This window comes from Oryctolagus cuniculus, chromosome 3 (assembly GCF_964237555.1).
Source record: "Oryctolagus cuniculus chromosome 3, mOryCun1.1, whole genome shotgun sequence".
Classification (NCBI taxonomy): Eukaryota; Metazoa; Chordata; class Mammalia; order Lagomorpha; family Leporidae; genus Oryctolagus; species Oryctolagus cuniculus.
In genome coordinates this window covers 179117773-179141015 of record NC_091434.1, presented here as the reverse complement: position 1 = coordinate 179141015, position 23243 = coordinate 179117773, and the positions used below count along the sequence as shown (strand labels likewise).

The window sequence follows — 23243 nt, the reverse complement described above, 5'->3', positions numbered from 1 at the left end:
TGGAAGAGGGGCAACCGGGACAGAATCCGGCACCCCGACCGGGACTAGAACCCAGTGTGCCGGCGCCACTAGGTGGAGGATTAGCCTAGTGAGCCACGGCCCCGGCCAGAAAGTTGTTTTTAATTTATGGGTAGGATAACAATATGGGTTATACTTGTAAAGTGCATCTAAAATTTATCTTATTTGAAAATTATAGAGAAAAATGCACACACACAAAAGAGTACTTTAAAAAGTTCATGGTTAATGGGATAAAATGTTAATTTTTGTGCCAAAATTTTTTTTAAGTCTATGCAAAGTTTTTCCATAATATACATTTTCCATGAACTTTGAAAAGACTTTGTGCATGTGTGTGTGTGTGCATGTGTTTGTGTGTATATTTATGCCAACTGGCCCCTCAGTTACACACTGCCTATGGATAATTATCAGCTCATGGGCTGTGACTTCTTTTTAAGAGTTTGTCATTTACATCTTAGTCTATTAACCCCATGAAAGAGGAAATGTAGTGGAAAAACCATGGAGTCAAAACCCTTACTGTGTGACTGTATTATCTGTTCTGCTTACATATAACAGGTTTGTTCTGAAGTCAAAGGAGATCCTTCTTAAAAACGTATCAAAATTATATTCTTAATAAATAGCTCTATGTTAATTTTAATTTAAAAATAAATTTAAAATATTTTAAAGTCATCCTTCATTTGTGCACCAGAATGACTGTCTTTAGGCTAGTTGCATGATATTTGAAAATGTCTAATGTTTCTTCTGCTCATTCTAATTGTGATAACAATCCCTAATAAGCATGCACACCCATTCTACAAATCCTCCAAAACTGTTTGCTGATTAAATAAATAGTCAGAGTTTAGAATCTGAATGTTTCTGCTCCCCTTCCAGATTTTTCCAGGAAGCAAAAGGCTAGGCAATGAACAATGGTGAACATGCATTAAACCCCTATCTTAACCAAACAACCTATAATGATGGCATGCTACAGATGGTGGCTAGCAGGTGGGGTGGAAGCAAGTTTACACTGGAAGACAGTAAGAACTGCCCACTGTTTTAAATTTTACCAAATAATTATTTTTAACTGAAGCCCACCAGTCAATCTTCTAAAATGGTAATTTAGTAAGAATTCCATTCTATGCACTACCATGATGGAATGTTTACCATTGGGAAAGAATTCCATCATCAGTAAGAATATACCCAAATCAGCAAAATTAATGGGTAGACAATTTATGAATAGTAAAAACTAAGGATTTGCTTTTAAGTGCTTCATTAAATAAAATCTAGTTTCCAATTATGTTCACAATATATGAGAACTCCATTTGAGATATTTGCCAGTCTTTTGTTTCCTCTGATGAGGTTTTCTAAAATGCTTTCCAAATTCGGCTGCTCAGAATGCAAAAGTGCTTAATTTAATTCCTAGTCAATTTCATTAAAGTTACAAGATTTTTTTTTCTGCCTTCAATAAAAGAAAAATTCTGAGGCTTCTTCTCTACATTTTCACTGTCGTTGACCTGGGGCAGTAGATTAGGGTAGCCACAATAACTAAACATGGTCAGTCTCACTCACAGTTCAAAGACAAGTGAGCCAGTGTTTCTTCCTAACCTATGCAAGTGTTGGAAGTTTTGTGCAAACAAAATACCAACATTATGTGTACTTTTCACTTACCGGTTGGAGAAGACAGATGAGAGATTCCTCTTGGATTATTATCGTTGGCAAAGGAGTGATGTGAGTGGTTTGGAATAGGGTATTCACGGATGCCATAGTTTGGTCAAAACGTCCGGCAAGGCCTCCCAGGGTCACAATCACATCAACCTAAGAAGGCAGGTACAATTGGGAATCACATATTTAAATAATTTTAAATAATTAAATCACATCAAACACCTGAATTGAGCTTTCAAATGCCGTTTTTAACAAGCAATAAAGAAAACAGACATCATTTCATATGTAACACTGAAGAAATTAAGTCGCTTGTTCAGCCTTAGGGCAAACAAACAACATATCTGTAAGACCTAATACTATTTTTGATGATCCTTCTAGAACTTCAAGAAATTAGATTTCAGGCCCTCAGCGACATCTAGAAAATTCATTCTTCACTCTTCTTTGATATATTCCATTTCAGGAAGCCAAGTTTCCACCAACTATATTCTCTTGATCTCACTGCTTGCCTGGGAAGGCAGTGGAGGATGGCCAAAGTGCTTGGGCCCCTGCACCTGCATAGGAGACCAGGAAGAAGCTCCTGGCTTCGGATTGGTGCAGCGCCGGTCGTAGTGGCCATTTGGGAAGTGAACCAATGGAAGGAAGACCTTTCTCTGTCTCTCTCTCTCTGTCTATAACTCTACCTGTCAAATAAAGAAAAAAAAAAAGAAGAAGAAGAAGATCTCACTGCTCCTTCCCAGCCTCCTTTAGCTACCTAGTTAGACCTTTGGAGTGGCTCAGGACATAACTATTGCTGTGGCTTGGATATGGTTTGTCCCCCAAAGGTTTATGTGCTAGGAGCATGGTTATCAATGAGTGGTCTTGAATGGTGCTGGAACCTTAAAGAAGTGGGGCCTTGTAGGGTGTGATGATTTCAGGAAAGGCACCACCCTTGGAAAGGGATAATGCTTTTTCACAGAGTGGATTAGGTTTCAAAGGTCCATGACAACAGGCTGTTATAAAGTGAGTTTGGCTTTCTTGGCTTGCTCTCCGGCTTCCTTTCTTGCCATCTGAGCTCTGTCTTTTCCACGCACATGCATGTGATACCATGTACCGTGTTGTGATGTAGCACAGATCTTTGCCACATGTAGCCACCATGTGCCATAAGAAGTGCATATTACCCTGAATGCATAGGCAAAATCAGGGACATCTGTTAATCTTTAGTGGAAAGAAGAAATTTTAAGGAATCGGACTTAGCTTCCAAGACAGCTTCTGTTTGGGGTATCAAGTTTGGATTTTTATTGGTGTTTTGAAGGCCATATTAGGAAGGCCACTGCAGCCAGTTTGGAAAAGCCTAGAGATTACATATGAGATCAGGAAAACAAAAGATAATTTGCTTTATACTTAGGAGAAAAATAACCCACATAAGTTTTATAGAAAACACAGGGCAAGTTCCCAGTCTCTAGTAGATAGCAGGTGGCATGTTCCTAGCCACATCGTCCTAAATTCCTCTCAGAAGCAAGGCTTGATAAAAGTTTATTCACTATTCAGAATCCGGAATACCTTTTTCAGGTTCTCAATTTTTTATTCCTATATTATATGCCTTCAGGGATCCCATAACCTTTCAGGCTGAAATTTAATCCCCATCTTCCACAATGAGATATCATGATGAATAAGCAGTATCTGTAAATCAGTCATTGAATTTTTCAGGAGAAGAAGTAGCAAGATTACTTCTCATCATGACTCATTTTCCCTACAGGAAGTATTTAGCAAGATTGATTAAAAACATTAGAGGATCTGTGCGAACTGCAGGTGAGGCGGGGGAGGAGCTGGCTTCCAACCACGTCTGCAGTGCTCTACTCCTATCTGTGAGCGGGGCATGATATTCAGAGGCACAGAAGACAAAGGACATGGGTTTTACAAGCCTAGGTTTATGTCTTTAAAACAGTATTGCTCCTGGGAGAGGGTGTTCCACATGTAACAGATTGTTAATAGATTCTAAGCGTTCCTTTTCTGTGGGAATCAAAGCCTTTGCATTTATTTCTAACATCACCTGGTCATGCTTTGTTATAACCTTTGCTATTTCTGTGTCTCTTTCCCTGTGGAGGTGGCTAGGAACTACAGCCACGGCACAGCAGTTGTCTACTATGATGCAGCTTAGCTTTCCCTGAGCACAGAAAATCTCAGGAAAACTTGGATATAAAGAACCAGAGGCAAGAAAGCTCCTTATTAGGTCCACTTACCATCATCTAATTTCTAAACCCAGGGCTCAGTCCTCAGACTTATTACTTGATCCATCAGGAAAATCAGTCACTCACTATTCTTCTCTTCTTTGACACATGCCCCTCCAGAAAGCTGGATTTCCAGCAATTATAGTCTCTTTATCTCACAGCTCCTTCCCAGTCTCTTTAGCTACCTAGTGAAACGTTTGGAGTGGCTCAGGACTTCTGGGTATGGTTTGTGTCCCAAAGGTTCATGTGCTAGTGGCATGGTTGTCAAAGTAATTTTAGGTCTTAAATGGTGCTGGAACCTTAAAGAAGTGGGGCCTCGTAGGGCGTGATGATGTCACGAAGGGCACCACCCTTGGGAAGGGATAGTGCTCTTCTCACAGAGTGGGTTAGGTTTCAAAGGTCCATGACAACAGGCTGTTATAAAGTGAGTTTGGCTTTCTTGACTTGCTCTCCGGCTTCCGTTCTTGCCATCTGAGCTCTGTCTTTTCCACGCACATGCATGTGATGCCATGTACCGTGTTGTGATGTAGCACAGATCTTTGCCAGATGTGGCCGCCTAAGTGAGGACTCAGCCTCCAAAACCACAAGGCAAATAAAACACTTTATTTATAAAGTGCCCAGACTGAGGCATTCTTTTCTTTTTTTAAAGGAAACCTTACTCTTATTTTTAAAAGATTAATGTATAAAATTTATTTATTTATTTGAAAGGCAGAGTTAAAGAGAGAGAGAGACAGAGACAGAGAGAGACATCTTTCTTCCTCTGGTTCACTCCCAAAATGGCCTCAAGGGCCATAACTGAGTGAATCTGAAGCCAGGAGCCAGAAGTTTCTTCTAGGTCTCCCATGTGGGAGCATTAGCAGGGAGCTGGATTGGAAATAGAGCAGCTAGGACTCAAACTGGCACCCATACGGGATGCTGGTACTGCAGGAGGTGGCTTTACCAGCTATGCCACAGTGCTGGCCATGAGGCATGTTTTTAGAGCAACACAAAATGTACCAAGATAGTCTTTGATTCTCTTCTATTATGTTTTCTTCCCTGATGGTCTCACTCAGCCTTGTAGCTTTACATGCTTGCTATCGACGTCAACACCGACTAAATGTGTATTTGTAGTCCAGACTGTTCTCTGGAACTCCAAGCTCATATAAACAGCCTGCATTTGGAAAAGCAGCAGAGATCTCCAGTTAACCTATCTTCCCCCCAAAATGTTCCCTCATTCTCTTCCACAAAGGAGTAGTTTTAACCTTAGTCCCAGAACACATTAATCTTTAACAATCCTGTTCTCTTTTACTTTTTTTAAGATTTATTTTATTTATTTGAAAGACAGTTACAGAGAGGGAGAAACAGAGAAAGACAGGTCTTCCATCTGCTGGTCCACTCCCCAAATGACCACAACAACTGGTGCTGGGCCGATCCAATGCCAGGAGCCAGGAGCTTCTTTCAGGCCTCCCACACAGGTGCAAGGGCTCAAGGGCTTGAGCCATCTTCTACTGTTTTCTCAGGCCATCGCAGAGAGCTGGATTGGAAGTGGAGCAGCTGGGACTCGAACTGGTACCATATGGGATACTGGCACTGCAGGCTGGGGCTTTAACTCACTGTGTCACAGCATCGGCCCCTTCTTTTACATTTATTCATTGTCTCAGGAAATTCTACTGGCTATACCTTCAGTATGTACCCTAATTGTCTCCACTTCTCAATACCGAAATCTCATCACAATGAATCAAGAAACAAAAACCTGGGGCCAGTGCTGTGGTATGGTATGTTAAGCCTTTGTTTGTGGCACTGACATCGTTTGAGGTCGTCGGTTTAAGTTTTGGCTGCTCTGCTTCCAATCCAGCTACCCACTGGGAAAGCAGCAGCAGATGGCTCAAGTACTTTTGACCCTGTACCCATAAGGGAGACTTAGATGAAGCTCCTGGCTTCCATCTGACCCAGACCCCTGGCCATTGTGGCCATCTGGGGAGCGAACCACCAGACGGAAGATGTCTTTTTCTCTTTCTCTCTCTTTAACTCTAATTTTCAAATTAATAAATATTTAAAATAAAAGAAATAAAGAAAGCAAAACCTGACAGAGGGTAACCATCTTTATATCTCACCTGAATTACTACAATAGCATCCAATAGGTCTTTCTGCTTCTGTTCCTACAAATATTTCCTCTCAATCAATTCTTAATACAGATCACAAATAATCTTGTTAACATGTAAATCACATTATGATGTTCTTGTGCTCAAAATCTTTCAATCCCTTTAAAAATTATTTATTTGTTGGAGCTGGCACTGTGACGTAATGGGTAAAGCCACTGCCTGTGGAGCCAGCACCTCATTTGGGCGACAGCTTGAGTCCTACGTGTTCCATTTCTGATTCAGCTCCCTGCTAATGTACCTGGGAAAGCAGCAAAAGATGGCCCAAGTACTTGGGCCCTGCACCAAAGTGGGAGACCTGGAAGAAGGTCCCGGTTTCAGATGGCCCAGGTTCTGTTGCAGGCATTCACAAGGTCTCTCTCTCTGTAACTATGCCTTTCACATAAATAAAGCTATAAAAATTACTTGTTTGAAAGGCAGAGAGAGAGAGAAGAGTTCTCGACCACTGGGTCACTCCTCAAATGTCCCCAGTGCCTTGGGTAGAAGATGTGATTCATGAATAGTTAACTCCATCCACATGGGCAGTAGGAATACAATTATTGGAGCCATCACCATTTCCTCAGGGTGTGTACTAACGGGAGCCTGGAGTCCAGAGCTAGAGCTGGAGCTGGGTATTGAATCCAGGTACTTTGATGTGGGATGCAGGTCTCTTATCTGCTAGGCAAAATTCCCATACCTCCAACGTTTCATATTAGGACCTACAGATCTTCACAGGATTTGATGCCCAGTTGTCTCTCTGATCTCCTCTCAGATTTCTTCTCCTCTGCCCCTCTGCTCCAGTGACACATCCTTCAACTTTTTTGCTTCTTGAATACACCATCCCTCCTGCTTCACGACCTTGAACTTGCTATCCTTTCTGGCTGGAAAGCACTATCCCCTAGATAGTAGTGTTTCTACTTGTCTTGTCTTCTTCCTTCATTGGCTATGTATATAAACACCCTCCCCCTGCCCACCACAGAAACCTTTTCTGGGTTTGCAATTTCTCCTTAGCATTTCTCGTTATCTAATCCCATGGTGAATTTAACTTATTTAGCTTGAGCTATTATTTGTCACTCAATTGGACTATAAACATGAAGAAAGAGTTTTCTATCTTTAGTATTTAGACTAGAACATGATATATAATCAGTTTTCAATAAATATTTGTTGAATACATGAAAGAGCAGAACAAAATTTGGATGACAGTAAAAGCATGATCAATGGATCAGAGTACAGTTAAGCTGAAGAAGTCATTATGATTTTGTTAGCTCCATGGGTAAAATATGTTAATTGCTTGACAAGTAAAAATTGTGTATATTCATCATGTACAACGTGATGGTTGTGTATATTTGACATTGTGCAGTGGTTAGTTCAAGATAATTAACATACATACTTTTCACATGCTTCCCTCTCACTCCCATGGGGAAACTACCTGGCAATTTACAAGTTTTCAATGTACTGATTTCATATCCTTTGGATATATCCCTGTAGTGGGATTGCAAGATCATGATAGTTCTAACTTTTTGAGGAAGCACCATGCTATTTTCCATAATGGCCATGCTTATATTCCCAACTATGGTATACAAGGTTTCCCCTTTCCCCCACGTCCTTACTATCTTTCATCTTTTTGACAACAGCCATTCTTTTTTTTTTTTTTTTTAAGTCAGAGTGGACAGTGAGAGAGAGAGACAGAGAGAAAGGTCTTCCTTTTGCCGTTGGTTCACCCTCCAATGGCCGCCACGGCTGGCGCGCTGCGGCCGGCGCACCGAGCTGATCCAAAGCCAGGAGCCAGGTGCTTTTTCCTGGTCTCCCATGGGGTGCAGGGCCCAAGCACTTGGGCCATCCTCCACTGCCTTCCCGGGCCACAGCAGAAAGCTGGCCTGGAAGAGGGGCAACCGGGACTAGAACTTAGGGTGCTGGCGCCACTAGGTGGAGGATTATCCTACTGAGCCGCGGCGCTGGCCAACAGCCATTCTGACAGATGTAAGGTATGACATGATAAAGTACTGTGCTTTTAATTTGTCTTTCACTGATGATTAGCGGTACTGAAGTGTTTTTAATAATATATTTGTACATACATACAAACAAGTACCTAGCATATGCCTATCATGCTACATTCTTTAATATGTAAGATACAAAAAATCCATTTCTGACTAGTTTCTAGAGATTTCTTATTCTCAAGTCAGGATATTTTACAAAGACTTTTTTTTTTTTTGCAAGGAGGAGTAGGGTGGAAATAAAAGCCATCAGCATTTTGTATGCAATCTCTCTCTCTCTCTTTCTCTCACTCACTCACTCACACATATCGTTGAAATCCCAGAATAATATACTGGAGATGACTATGGTACTGCATACCATGCAAATAGCCACGTAACAACACATAAATTGCATGACCTCCTTGTGACTAATGGCTCATCTATAAAGGTAGGAAATGAGCTAAATTCACTATCATATTTTTCCACATTCCTTTTACTTCTTATAATTCACGTAAGTTTCTCTGGTTTCCAACATAATAAGTTAAATAATAATTGTGTCTGTTTTATCTAGAAACTAAATGAGAAACCTGACTTTGCATTATTTGCTTTAACAGAATCACAAGACTTGAGGGATATATAACACCAAAAGAAGAAGCAACTTCATTTTTCTATTATGGCAGTAAGAACCTTTCTGTAACCAAATGACAAGTTTTCTCTATTTAACCTAAAAATGACACAGATACCGCAGGCATGAAGTCTACAGTAGGGACAGTGGCTGTCAGCATATTTTAATTACATCTACCTTCCATAAATTGAATTTTGGGGATGCATAAATGGACTCTGTGGCTCTTGCTGATAAACAGGGTGATCATACAGTTTAATGTACGAACTGAGACAGTTTGGGAAGCACCGAGAACCTTATAAATAATTATATCCAAAACAATGACACAGGAATAAATCAGGACTATCCCATGTAAAACCAAGACATATCTTCCTACTATTTGCTACAATTAACATTAATAGCCAACATCACAAAATTAAACACTAGGACCTAAAACCTCCAGATGGCCTGCTTAACAAACTTTCTGTACTACAATAAGGCTTCAGTAGAATGAAGAAATTCTTTGGTCTAATTGTTTGATGCTTTAATTTGAAGAGGATATACTCATGCAGGCTGTCAGGAAAGGGGCTGAATCAAGATAAAACAAAAGTAAATTAACTAAAGAAAAAACCAGCAATATCAAAACATATTTAGCAAACCTATAAAATAACCCCAGTGATTGATGTGATGTATAGTGAGAAACAGTAGAAATTAAGGACCTCAGATTTTATGACATGAGGTATGCTACACTCTCAAACATCGGCTCTACCTGGCTGACACTTGAATACCTGTGGAAACATTACTACAGGGATCCTATTTCAATTCAACCAGTTTAATATAAGCCTGTTTAGGTGAGGAAGAAATAACATCTCTTGAAATGGCAAGAAAATGAGGCCTCAATTTGCAGACAAGTCCAAGAAAATTCAGAATTTTTCTTGAACAATTCTTACTCTCTCCTACTGCTGCATATTTTCGTGTGGAAAATCGAACTGGCTCTCTGCCTGGCCTTCTTACTTGCAATGCTGTCTCTGTATTAACCAAGCAATCTTCACCTTGGTTATGAGAGTAAGCTTTCTAAATCTCAAATCTGATCTTGCTAATATTCTGCTTAAAATTAAGTATTGACTTTCCAGGAACTACAAGATGAAGTCTGATGGCTTCCTGTGCTGTCCCATAAATTTCATCCTCAACTCCCTCCCTGTATTTACATTCTGGGAATTCTTAAACTCTCAGAAAACACTACGAGATTTCAAACCTGCACTTTGACTATCACTTTCCCTGCCCCCACCTTACAGCAAGTGTGATTAGTCTAAGTAATTTAAAGGGTGCCACCCTCCTCTGCCTAGAAAGAGTTCATCTTTTTGTAGAGAGTTTACATCCTACTCTGTTTTTGGGTACGTATCTGTTACTGTGTAAGTAACACATTGCTTTGGCTCAGGCTGCTGTAACAAGCTGCTATGGAATGGGTAGTGTAAACATTTCTCAAAATTCTAGAGGTTGGGAAGTCCAAGATTAGGGTAGTAGGAGACTCAGTTTTGCTAAGGACTTGCTTTCTCGTTTGCAGATGAACATCTATTTCTATTCTCAAAAGGAGAAGAGCAGAGAGAGAGGAAGCAAACTTATTTCCTTTTTATAAGTGTCGCTCCCCCTCTTCGTGGAGGAACGACACAGGACCCTGCGCTGTTCTTTTGTCTGCTCGGCCCTCCCCGGGTTTGCTGCTGGTTCTTCCCAGGTTGGCTACCGTCCCTTCCACCTCCGTGGAAGGGCGGTTCCCCCTAGCCACTTTCCCCACTTCTGCAGGGGAGCGGCACACCGCCGGCCAGCTCTCTCGGGGGCTGCACAGGTGTTCCTTCAGATAGATATTCCTGGTGCATGTTGGCTCTCTCCTCCTTTATAGTCCTCTTCCACCAATCCCAACTCGGCTGCCCACACGCCGAGTACGCTGCTCTCCTCCAATCAGGAGCAGGTCCTGCTGTTTATTGGTTGAACTGGAGGCAGCTGTGTAGAAGCTGTTTCCTCCTTTCCCAGCGCCATATTGTGGGAGAGCAGATGCATAGAATAAGTCTTAATTCCAGTAACTTAGTCTAGTCCGAGTTGCTCCCAGTTGCTCCCCACAATAAGGGCTAATCCCTTTCATAAAGGTTCCATTTTTATGACCTAACCAACCCCAAAAGGTCTAGCTTCCAAATAACATCACACAAGGGATGAGGATTTCAAGATATGAATCTGGGGGAGGCACATTCAGTCTATAGCATATGTTCATACAAAATTGTATTTCAACATGTTATTTGGATAAAAGTTTTTTAAAAAGGAAGAGGAGGAAGGGCATGTATATACCTGGAAAATGAACGAGGTGCACAAGAGTGCATTTGCAAAACTACAGAGACAAGGATAAGGATCCATTTTAACATTCCTGTCCATTATAAAACACAATCCCCTAGTAAAAGCTCTGGCATAAAACCATAGGTAGCCTGTTTTCTATAACCTTGCTAGTACGGCTGGCCCTATACCTCTCTGAAGAGCACTCACCCAGTGTATGCGTGGTTACTACATTCTCTCTCTGGAACACCCCACACCTAGGGTTTTAGCCTTAACTTTGAATACCCAGAAGAAACACTCCCCTTATTCTGGTCAGCTCTTGTTATGTGTTCAAGACTTAGCTGATTCACCACCTACACTAGGAGAGAGTCCTGCAAAGGGTCCACTTCCAGTGTCACCTATCCTATCAGATTTCTATGGTAGCACCAGTGACAACATTCACGATAATCTCTCATATGAGCATTCACACCTCAAAAGACAGCAGATTCTGAGAGTCGCTTCATTCATTGGCATTTCTCAACCTGCAATAGCACAGTGGCTATACTATGCTGGCACACGTATTATAGATGCTTATTAGCTGAACAGGTAAGAGTGTTGAGGCTTCAACTCAGGTATGTATGTATAAATAAATAAATAAATAAAGCGTTACCAGTACACACTGTAAGCCTGATTTCTAAGGTCCCTAATTCATTTCTCAAATTCTTGACAGAGAAAATGACTTAAGTATTATTCTTCAAACTATACATTGTAACTGGTTGTTTTATTACAGTCCTTAGAATTTCAGTCTTTCAATTCAGCTTGCATACAACTGCAACATTGTTTTTTCTAACTTATAATTTTCTGTTCAGCCTTACAGGATTATCACAGTGCAAATTCCTGAACTAGAGACTATGGATTCTCCATATGTTGGTCCCTAACAGCCTAACTCTGGCGACTATCCTGACCACCTCTCCTCCCTTACTGTACATATTGCTTAGATACGGAAGAGTTTTTCTTTATTGACCTTCATATTGCCTTGAAGAATCTCTGAAAGTACTTAATTTCAGGTACCCTGGTCAGACAGTGAACAGGACAATGACTCAGTTCACTCCCAGAATAATGAGATGCTGTTTTGGCTTACTCTAGGCAGGCTTTGAATTTCTTAGTTAAAATTTCAAGCCTGCTTGTAATAATAATGCTGTCTTTGCTCACAAAGCTGACTGGAGTACTAATATTTCCTTCATTAACTGGAATCCAGGCTCTCAAGCCATAACAATACAATCCCTAGGGATGGGATATTTTTTCCACATAAACAAAAGCAACAGTGTGATATCTTTAAGAATGCAGAAATTATTATTTTTCTTCCCCTTGTAAATACACTAAGGAATAGCAAGAGCAAATTTGCATGCAATTATATTTCTCTGTATCAGGGAGTGAGTGGCAAGGAGAGTTGAATAGAATAAATAAAACACACCTTCGTAGTTTTTTTTTTTTTTTTTAACGTGATTGTATTCAACTTATCTTGGCTGGAAATTAAATTATTTGAGGAGAGGTGTAAGGAATATATTTATGAGTAAAATCACAAAATACAGAGTCTGTGTAAATAAATAGAAAGGATATGAAAAAACCTGCTGGAGTTAATAATGGTCTTCAAAATACATGCTGTCAGCATATGAAGATATTTCTAAGGAAAAGATATTCCCTTTGAATTACACAGGCTATGATAAACGTAAAGATGTATTATTTGTAACTTTGTATTTTCCTATCTATATAACACCTTCAACACATATGGTATTTAGGTAGGAAATGAAAGTATGATTCATATCATCTTCATAAACAATTAGCTATTCAGAAGGAAAGGAATTTACAGTTTGTACTACAGAAATGCAGTACATAGATGCTAAATTATTGCTTCATAGACAAATAAAAAATGTCAACTTGAAATCAGACTAAAAAATACCAGTTATTTTTCACAACAGCTAAATATTTTTTAATATATGAGGGTACTTCAAAAAGTTCATGAGAAAATGGATTACAAAGTTTATTTGATGTAAAAAAGAACTTGACATACAAACACAGTTTTTATATTATGCATTTTTCATAATTTCTTGAACTTGCATGTAATAGATTTCAAAATTTTTTGCACCACAATAAAGTTAATCCTACTTCCCACCACTTTTTGAAGTACCCTCATATATGACCCTACTAAGGTTAAACATCAGAAAGAACACTAAAATATTATTCCTTCTCTTCCTGAGAAAACTGGGTTTTGAGCTCCGGGGAACCAACCTGACAAGTTGAGAAAAGGCAGAAAGTTTCCCAAACCATTTTGGTCTCAGAAGATTAACATTTTTGCCTTTGTAATAATTTTCATAGCAATTATCCTATCTTGCATCATCATTTTTTATTTTTTTATTTTTTTTTATTTTTTAAATTTCCAAAGTACAGCTTATGGATTACAATAGCTTCCCCCCGCCCCATAATTTCCCTTTCACCCACAACACTCCCCTCTCCTGCTCCCTCTCCCCTTCCATTCACATCAAGATTAATTTTCAATTATCTTTATATACAGATCAATTTAGCATATATTAAGTACAGACTTCAACAGTTTGCACCCACACAGAACACAAAGTATAAAATACTATTTGAGTACTAGTTATAGAATTAAACACCTAAGAGTAATTGTGTATTAATTACAGAGTTCAACCAACAGTTTTAAGTAGAACATAAAAAATACTAAAAGGGTAAAGTATTAAGTTATTTTTTTTTCTTTTTGTTATATAGTTTTTTTTATTTAATAAATGTGAATTTACAAAGTGCAACTTTTATATTGTTGTGGCTTCCCCCCTGAACCTCCCTTCCTCCCGTGGCCCCCCCCCACTCCCTCTCCCATCCCACCCTTCATCGAGTTTCATTTTCAATTACCTTCATATACTGTAGATCAACTTAGAATATACTAAGCAAGGATTTCAACAGGCTGTACTCACACAACCGCACAAGGTACAGGGTATTGTTCGACTAGTACTGTTGTTTTTAAGTTTCATAGTAGATCACATTAAGGACAGAGATCCTACGTGGGGAGCATGTACCCAGTGACTCCTGTTGTTGATTTAACAATTGGCACTCTTATTTATGATGTCAGCAATCACCCGAGACTCTTGCTATGAGCTGTCTAGGCTATAGAAGCCCCTTGAGTTCACCGACTCTGAACTTGTTTAGTCAAGGCCGTATCACAGTGGAGGTTCCTTCCTCCCTTCAGAGAAAGGCACCTCTCTCCTTGATGACCTGTTCCTTCTGCTGGGGTCTTGTTCACCAGGATCTTTCATTTAGGTTGTCTTTTGCCACCGTGTCATGGCTTTCCATGCCTGTGAGACTCTCATGGGCATTTTAGCCAGATCCGAATGTCCCAAGGGTTGATTCTGAGGCAGGAGTGCTGCCATTCTATGAGTCTGCTGTGTGTCCTGTTTCCCCTGCAGGATAATTCTCTCCCTTTTAATTCTATCCTTCATTAGTTGCTTATACTGGTCTTATTTGTGAAATCTCATCGACACATACCTATCTTTTTGATCGGTTGTGTATTTATACTTATTACTTTACCAAGTGCGCTGGCATTGGCACCTGCCTCCTTGGTAAGATTGAGTTGAAATCCCCTGGCACATTTCTAGTTCCAGCATTGGAGGTAAGTCCAAGTGAGCATGTGCCAACCTATATATCTCCTCCCTCTTTTATTCCCACTCCTATGTTTAACAGAGATCACTTTTCTGTTAACTTTAAATGCCTAAGAATGTGCATTGATTACAGAGTTCAACCAGTGGTCTTATGTAGAACAAACAGAGCAACAACAACAACAACAACAAAAATACTAAATGGAATAAAATAGTAAGTTGTTCCTCAACAGTCTGGACAAGGGCTGATCATGTCATTGTCTCTCATAGTGTCCATTTCACTTCAATGGGTATCATTTTAGATGCTCGTTTAGTTGCCATCAATCAGGGAGAACATGTGATATTTGTCCCTTTTGGACTGGCTTATTTCACTCAGCATGATGTTTTCCAGCTTCCTCCATTTTGTTGTAAATGCCCGGATTTCACTGTTTTTTACTGCTGTATAGTGTTCCATAGAGTACATATCCCATAGTTTCTTTATCCAGTCATCCGTTGATGGACATTTAGGTTCATTCCATGTCTTAGCTATTGTGAATTGAGCTGCAACAAATATTGAGGTGCAAATGGCTCTTTTTTTCTCCCCTTTAATTCCATTTGGGTATATTCCAAGGAGTGGGATGGCTGGGTCCTGTGGTAGTGCTATATTCAGGCTTCTGAGGACTCTCCAAACTGTCTTCCGTAGTGGCTTTACCAGTTTGCATTCCCACCAACAGTGGATTAGTGTCCCTTTTCCCCACATCCTCGCCAGCATCTGTTGTTGATTTCTGTATGTAAGCCAATCTAACCGGAGTGAGGTGAAACCACATTATGGTTTTGATCTGCATTTCCCTGATGGCTAGGGATCCTGAGCATTTTTTTCATGTGCCTGTTGGCCATTTGGATTTCCTCTTTTAAAAAATGTCTGTTAAGGTCCTTGGCATTTTTTTATTGGGTTGTTTGTTTTGATTCTGTGGTGTTTTTTGATCATTGTGTAGATTCTAGTTGTTAATCCTTTATCTGTTGTGTGGTTTGGGAATAATGTCTCCCATTCTGTTGGTTGCCTCTTCACTTTCCTGTTTCCTTTGCTGTAAAGAAACTCTTCAATTTGAGGTAATCCCATTTGTTTATTTTATCTTTGATTACCCGTGACTGTGGGGTCTTCTCCAGGAATTCTCCTATTCCGATATCTTGAAGGGTTTCCCTTATGCTCTCAATTAGTTTCATGGTGTTGTGGCGCATCTCTAGTTCTTTGATCCATGTTGAGTGGATTTTTGTATAAGGTGTAAGGCAGGGGTCTTGCTTCATACTGCGGCATGTGGACATCCAGTTTTCCTAGCACCATTTGTTGAAGAGGCTGTCCTTGTTCCGGGGGTTGGTTTTAGGTCCTTTGTCGAATATGAGTTGGTTATAGATGTTTGGATTGATCTTCGGTGTTTCTATTCTGTTCCATTGGTCTATCCATCTGTTTTTGTACCAGTACCAGGCTGTTTTGATTATAACTGCCCTGTAGCATGTCTTGAAGTCTGGAATTGTGATGCTTCCGGCCTTGTTTTTATCGTAAAGGATTGCTTTAGCTATTCTTGGTTTCCTGTTTCTCCATATGAATTTCACCATCGTTTTTTCTAGGTCTTTGAAGAATGACTTTGGTATTTTGAATCGTATTGCATTGAACTTGTAAATTGCTTTTGGGAGAATGGACATTTTGATAATATTGATTCTTCCAATCCATGAGCATGGCAGGTTTTTCCATTTTTTTGTGTTGTCTTCTATTTCTTTAGTGTTTTGTAATTTTTATCATAGAGGTCTTTGACATCCTTGGTTAAATTTATTCCAAGGTACTTTATTGTTTTTGTGGCTATTGTGAATGGAATTGATCTTAGAGGTTCTTCCTCGGCCCTGGCATTATCTGTGTATACAAAGGCTGTTGATTTCTGAGCGTTGACCTTGTATCCTGCTACTTTATCAAACTCTTCTATGAGTTCCAATAGCTTCTTATAGGAGTTTATCGGGTCCCCTATATATAGTATCATGCATCTGCAAATAGGGATAGTTTAAAGGGATACAAATGGGAAAGGAGGAAGTTAATTTCTTTTTCTTGCCTGATGACTCTGGCTGACACTTCTAGGACTATATTGAATAGCAATGGTGAGAGTGGGCATCCCAGTCTGGTGCCAGTTTTCAATGGAAATGCCTCCAACTTTTCCCCATTCAATATGATGCTGGCCATTGGTTTATCATAGACTGCCTTAATTGTGTTGAGGAATGTTCCTTCTAACCCCAATTTGCTTAGGGTTTTCATCATGAAAGGGTGTTGTATTTTGTCAAATGCTTTCTCTGCATCTATTGAGATAACCATATGATTTTTGTTTCTCAATTTATTAATGTGATGTATTACATTGACTTTTGGATATTCATTTTTTTTGTCTCATGATATTTCTTTCTTTGCTTCAGCCATAAAATAACACTTAGTGCATATTCTTGTCTAAAGTGATACATGAAGCCCTTGGTTTCCATGTCTGAATGAATTAGATTTAGCTATTTGTAGTATTTTTGGTGCACTATTTTCTCAGTTTCAAAGCATAAAACTCTCTTCACATTTTATTGTACTGTTTATAATAGGTGGCTATCAGATCTCCTCTAGTACAATCTTTAGGTTTTTCAGTCTGGTGCAACATAAATATTTTATGTTAATTATGCCTTACCACTTCTGGGGAGACTAGAGAGCAGTTTGACTGCAAATTTTCTACTTGGTTATTAACACTTTGGTTTCTAGATCTGTGTTGGACTACTTTATAATGCCAGGTGAGCTTGTTAAAACTGTTAATGCAGTGATATTAATGACTTAATTCTTACTTTTACAAGTACTTTGGCTTCAGCTAATCCAAGTATACAAAACAGTGAGTCACCTCACCATCCTCAGTCCACTTTAAAGCTTCACATTATTTTACTAAGTGTAGGCACATCCACAAGCAAGAAGATCTGCAAACTGAGATATAATATTCGTACAATAATTTCAGCTCTGAAATAATTTCCTTCATATGGATGCTTCAAACCAATTAAGAGCTCTATGGTTAGGTTTATAAGCACCCAATATCTCACAGAAATGAAGAAATAGAATTAAAATATAATCAATATTATTTGAATTCATATTTCCTACTCTGTTTCAAAATGTTTCAAATTTCAAAATGTCTTGATCCAGGTGTTCACAGAAGAATGATATGGATTCACAAATCTGTTCAGAGAGAAGGCACACAGTAGATTCAGGAGAGAAGTTGGTATCATCTTTATTTCTATTCCATGCATCTGATGTTAGAATGCCACTTGCTGTGATGATAGCATGTTGACCATGGAATGTGAAACAGGATCACTGCTCCTGGCAGAGCAGAGGGGCCTGAAAGCAGAAAGATATCTCTACTTCCAGATACTAAGAGAGAAGCAGTAAAAGTAAATTCTATGAAATTTCATCTACTCCTTTGACATAAATGGAATTTTCTGTGATAGTGATGCTCATCATATAACACCGAAGTGCACACACACACACACACACACCCACGGGAGAAGAGTACTCAATAGTTTGTGGAAATGCAAATTATGAAAAGATTATGCATAAATTTCAATTTTTTTCATCAAAACGACCTTATGTTTGAACTCAATTTTCCATGAAGTTTTAAAAGTACCCTCATATTGGTATACACAAATATATGCATATATATTTCCCTTCTCTTTATTATGCAGTCTAATTAACCACTACTGAAAGTATATTGACCTGATCTCTGAGGAACACGAACATCATCTCAGTTTTCAGTCAAGACAAATTACAGGCAAATCATTTCTTAAAAATATGGATGCTATTATTATTTGTACAACCATGATTCCGGATATAGTTATTACAATATGTAACTTCTTACCACAGGGTAAGCAGAGTAAGAAAGAGAAATTTTATAATCTACTAAGCAATTTCAGGATGTTCTATTATATGTATATGATTCATACAGAAGTCCTTAAGATATAGTTTCTCTCTCCACCTGCAGTTTTAGTAATCAAACTTAAATTCTTTTCATATAAGGTCAGCGTGCGTTCTGCAGAGGAGCCTCACACCAGCGAAATCTGTAATTCTCTGCATTAATAAGAAATTTTATCTGGCAAGTGAGTCATCAAATGGAGATTCCTAGTAAGCAGATAAACTTAACCCTTGTCCCGGGGCCCATAAAAGCAGGCTTCTGCTCTGCAGGATGGATTAGGTTGCCACGGCCTCTAAGGTAGTAAGCTTTTTATATCCGTGGCAACATCTCCAGAGTCACTTCAAAGCACGAGCTTTATCTATTTTCTCTTGTTGCACTGCACTATAAAAAAGATTGCTGGTCTCTAACAAAAAGGAGAAACAGAGATGTGAATTCCTTTTTGAAGCCTTCTCCAAAATGATCGAGGAAACAGCCTTCTAACACTTGATGCCCAGAAATCTTTTTCTTCTTCTATGTTTCTTATCAAATACTTACTCTGCAAAGTATTCATTCCAAAACCTGAATGTATGAGTATAAGCAGTTACTTTGGGATTTGATAAAGAGAGGAACATTGCGTATATACAAAAAATAAGGTGTGGTATTTATAGATGTATGAATAGCTGAACATGTGTGGGGCGGTGTGAGTATGCTTTCTGTGTCATTTTACTTTCTACAATATCATAAAGATTATCAATTTAAGTTTAAAGTATCATTTGAGATGGACAGGCATAAAAAAAGGTAATATAACTTTGTAACCATCTTATGATGCCTCCACGAAAGAGCTACCATTGGGATTGTACAACGTTGCTTTCATTATTTCAGAAAAGTTGGCAAAATTTGTCAGGTTCACAATGTCAATAGTTTATGTGACAATCTCTATGTATTCTCATTTTTTAGTTCTTGATGTTTACAAGAAACTTAGACTTGGAAAATATACCCGGTCCCAGAAGTTGTATCAATTATGGAAATAAAAAGAAGGTACTATATAGCTGTACAATGCTTATTTGCATACAATATGTATCCTACAGTAGTATATATCATTAAATGGTCTAAAATAATCACATAATAGTGGATACATAATATGTTATCTTACTATGTTTATATATTCATAAAACAGTGGATATATTAGTGGCTATCTCCATATTCTGCCAAAGAAACACAAAACAATTATTGTGAAATAAGATCTGGAACCATGAAATAAAACTCCTTATTTTATAGCAGATGCTTAATAATGTTTCCTAACAGTTGATTATAAGAATTTATTAAAAAAACATTCTTTCTACTCATACATATTCATACAATAAATAATGAAGAAGTATCCACTGTGTGTCAGATATTCTTTTTGATGTTATGGACAAAGAACAAAAACACACAATTCCCTTTCCATATGAAGCGTATGTCCTACTCATGAAGATAAGAGAAGCAGATATCCTAAATATATGTCAGTTGGTGACAAACACTATGAAGAAAACAGTACAGAAAGGGTACAAAGACAGCTTAGCCAAGAGATAGCTGGGGTTAGGTAAAAGGTGCTCTCTTGAAAAAAAAAATCAATTTACTTGTAAAAGAGAGAGAGAGGAGGTGGCTCCAAGATGGCAGAATAGGGAGGGAGCTCACTGATAGTCCAGGAAAAGATAGTTTAATAAAAGTGGAGATAGTGAAGTCTCAGGGAAGAGTTAGGAAAAAACTGCAGAGGGAACTCTTCTGGAATTAGAAGGACATGGTAGATCTATGTGGAAGACATGGGCGCCCAGGGCGCAGGAACCCAGCTGCCGAGAATCTTCTCTTCCACACCAGCGCTGGAAAGACAGCTGAGCCGAAACCGCAGTAGCCCAAGACGCTGGCGGAAAAACGGCAGGAAGAGCCTAGACAGAACGAGGCTTAAATTGAAGAGCTCAGCTGAGCAGAATTGCTTCCCTTCTGAATAAAAAAAGAGGGAGAGAAGATTTACCACGCCAAATCTAGGTGTGTCACCTTTGGCACACCCTTAACCCTGAAGAACTAAACTGAGCTCTCTGGCCACATGCACAAGCTTCTAGAGAGTCACCAAAAGCAGTCCGTCCACTGAATCTGGAGTCATGGTATAACAAGAAAAGCCCCCACAGCAAGGAAAAAAAAAAGAAGAAACCAAAGACTATCTCCACAATGCCAAACAACTGCAAAAACAGAGGAAACAAGAACAAGGAAGACATCATGACATTCCCAAATGAACATGACACTCCAATATAAATAAGATCATGGAGATAGAAGAAATGCAAGATATGGATTTCAAAAAATTTATGATAAGAACATTTAGAAGTTATCAAAAACAAATGCATGAACTGCATAAATCTACACAGGATAGGAAAGAAAATTTCTCCTGTGAAAATGAAATCTTAAGGAGGAATCAAAATGAAACGCAGAAACTAGTAGAACAGGAAAGTGTGATAGTGAAGAGAAACCAAAATGAAATGAAGAACTCAATAGATCAAATGCCAAACACATTAGAGAGCCTTAAAACCAGAGTCAGTGAAACAGAAGAGAGAATATCGGACTTAGAAGACAGAGAACAGGAAAACATACAGTCAAACCAAAGAAAAGAAGAGGAAATTAGGAATCTAAAACATATTGTCGGGAATCTACAGAATACTATTAAAAAACCCAACATTCAGGTTCTAGGAGTTCCTGAAGGCATGGAGAGAGAGAAAGGATTAGAAGGCCTTTTTAGTGAGATACTAGCAGAAAACTTCCCGGGTTTGGAGAAGGACAGAGACATCCTAGTACAGGAAGCTCACAGAACCCCTAGTAAACATGAACAAAAGATATCCTCACCATGACACATTGTAATCAAACTCACCATAGTGAAACATAAAGAAAAGATTCTAAATGTGCAAGAGAGAAAGGTCAGATTACTCTCAGAGGATCTCCAATCAGACTCACAGCTGACTTCTCATCAGAAACCCTACAGGCTAGGAGGGAATGGCGAGATATAGCCCAAGTAATAAGAGAAAAAATTGCCAGCCAAGAATATTATATCCTGCAAAGTTCTCATTTGTGAATGAAGGTGAAATAAAGACCTTTCATAGCAAACAGAAATTGAAGAATTTGTCACCACTCGTCCAGCCCTGAAAAAGATGCTTAAAGATGCATTACACACAGAAACACAGCCATCAGTATGAAAGAAGGTAAAGGAAGAAAACCTCCCAGTAAAAGATCACAGGAAATTAAAAGCATATATTAGAAATATCTTTGGAAAAATGGCAGGGCAGTTACTACTTATCAATAGTCACATTGAATAGTAGTGGCCTCAACTCTCCAGACTCATAGAATGGCAACAGCCCTAAACATCACTCTGGCCTCAGAATTAGCCCTTAAGGCATTCGGATCTGGCTAAAAAGCCCATGAGAGTTTCGCAGGCATGGAAATCAAGACACTCTGGCAAAAACAAAACAAAACAAAAACCACAAAACCTAAGTGAAAGATCTCTGTGAGTGAGATCCCAGGGGAAAGAACGAGGCCATTAAAGAAGGAGGTACCTTTCTCTGAAGGGAGGAGAGAACTTCTACTTTGACTATGGCCTTGACGAAATAAAATCAGAGTTGGCAAACTCAAGAGGCTTCCATAGCCTTGGCAGCGCATGACAAGAGCCTCAGGTGATTACTGATGTCATACATAAGAGTGTCAATTGTTAAATCAACAACAGGAGTCACTGTGCAGTTATTCCCCATGTAGGATCTCTGTCCTTAATGTGTTGTACGATGTGAACTAATGGTATAACTAGTATTCAAACAGTACTTTATAGTTTGTGTTTCTGTGTGGGTGCAAACTGTTGAAACCTTTACTTAGTATATACTAAATTGATCTTCTGTATATAAAGATAATTGAAAATGAATCTTGATGTGAATGGGATGGGAGAGGGAGCGGGAAATGGGATGGTTGTGGGTGGGAGGGAGGTTATGGGGCGAAAAAGCCGCTATAATCCAAAAGTTTTACTTTGGAAATTTATATTTATTAAATGAAAGTTAAAAATAAAAGAAAAAGAGAGACAGACAGAAAAAGAGAAAGTGAGAGAGAAAGTGAGAGACATCTTCCATTTGCTGAGTCACTCCCCACATAGCCAAAATAGCCAATGATATACCAGGCTGAAACCAGGAGCCAGACACTCCATCCTGGTCACCTACATACGTGGTAGGTGCCCAAGCACTTGGGTCATGATCCCCTGCCTTACCATGTGCATTGGTAGGAAGCTGGATCATAAGTAGAGCATCCAGGATTGGAACAGACACCTGACATGGAACCCTCTCATGGCAAACAGCAGCTTAACCTGCTGAACCACGACTCCAGCCCTAGAGTGTTACTTTAAACAAATGGTGACAGAGGGACTCACTGGCAAAGGCTAAAGTTTCATCAGAAAAAAAAAAATCCATTTTCTCCAATGTAAAACTAAAGAGTGAAATAGAGAAGGTTATATGGAAACAACTGCTGAGTAAACTATCAAAATGAAGTTAAATGTACTGTAAAGAGACAAGTTATAACACTTATCATAGAGGTAGGTTATTACAAGCATTTATCAGAGTCTGAATTATTCTACAGTTACCTTTATTTCTGTCTTCTCTTTTACACTGGAGACTATTATAGGTCATTGTCTTGGGCAGGGGACTGACTTAAACAGAACAGGCACTTTGTAAAAGTCTGTTAACTCCCTAACTTATAAGAAGATTCCTTAGTCGAGTTCGAAGAATATCTAAGGGAGGGAACTCTACATTGGGA

At 39.0% G+C, this 23243-nt stretch overlaps 1 protein-coding gene across 6 annotated transcripts in view; it reads right to left on the bottom strand.

Annotated features, from left to right (window-relative positions):
* Positions 1-23243, bottom strand: part of TPK1 (thiamin pyrophosphokinase 1) — a 465159-nt gene that overhangs the window by 183522 nt on the left and 258394 nt on the right. For 5 of the 6 annotated variants that reach the window (XM_051849818.2, XM_051849810.2, XM_051849814.2 and 2 more), the window contains one exon: positions 1660-1806. In XM_051849818.2, the coding sequence (XP_051705778.1) occupies positions 1660-1806 (147 nt within the window). Of the gene's footprint in view, positions 1-1659; positions 1807-13774; positions 13912-23243 lie in introns of those variants that run through there. The other variant, XM_051849819.2, reaches the window with a different exon arrangement.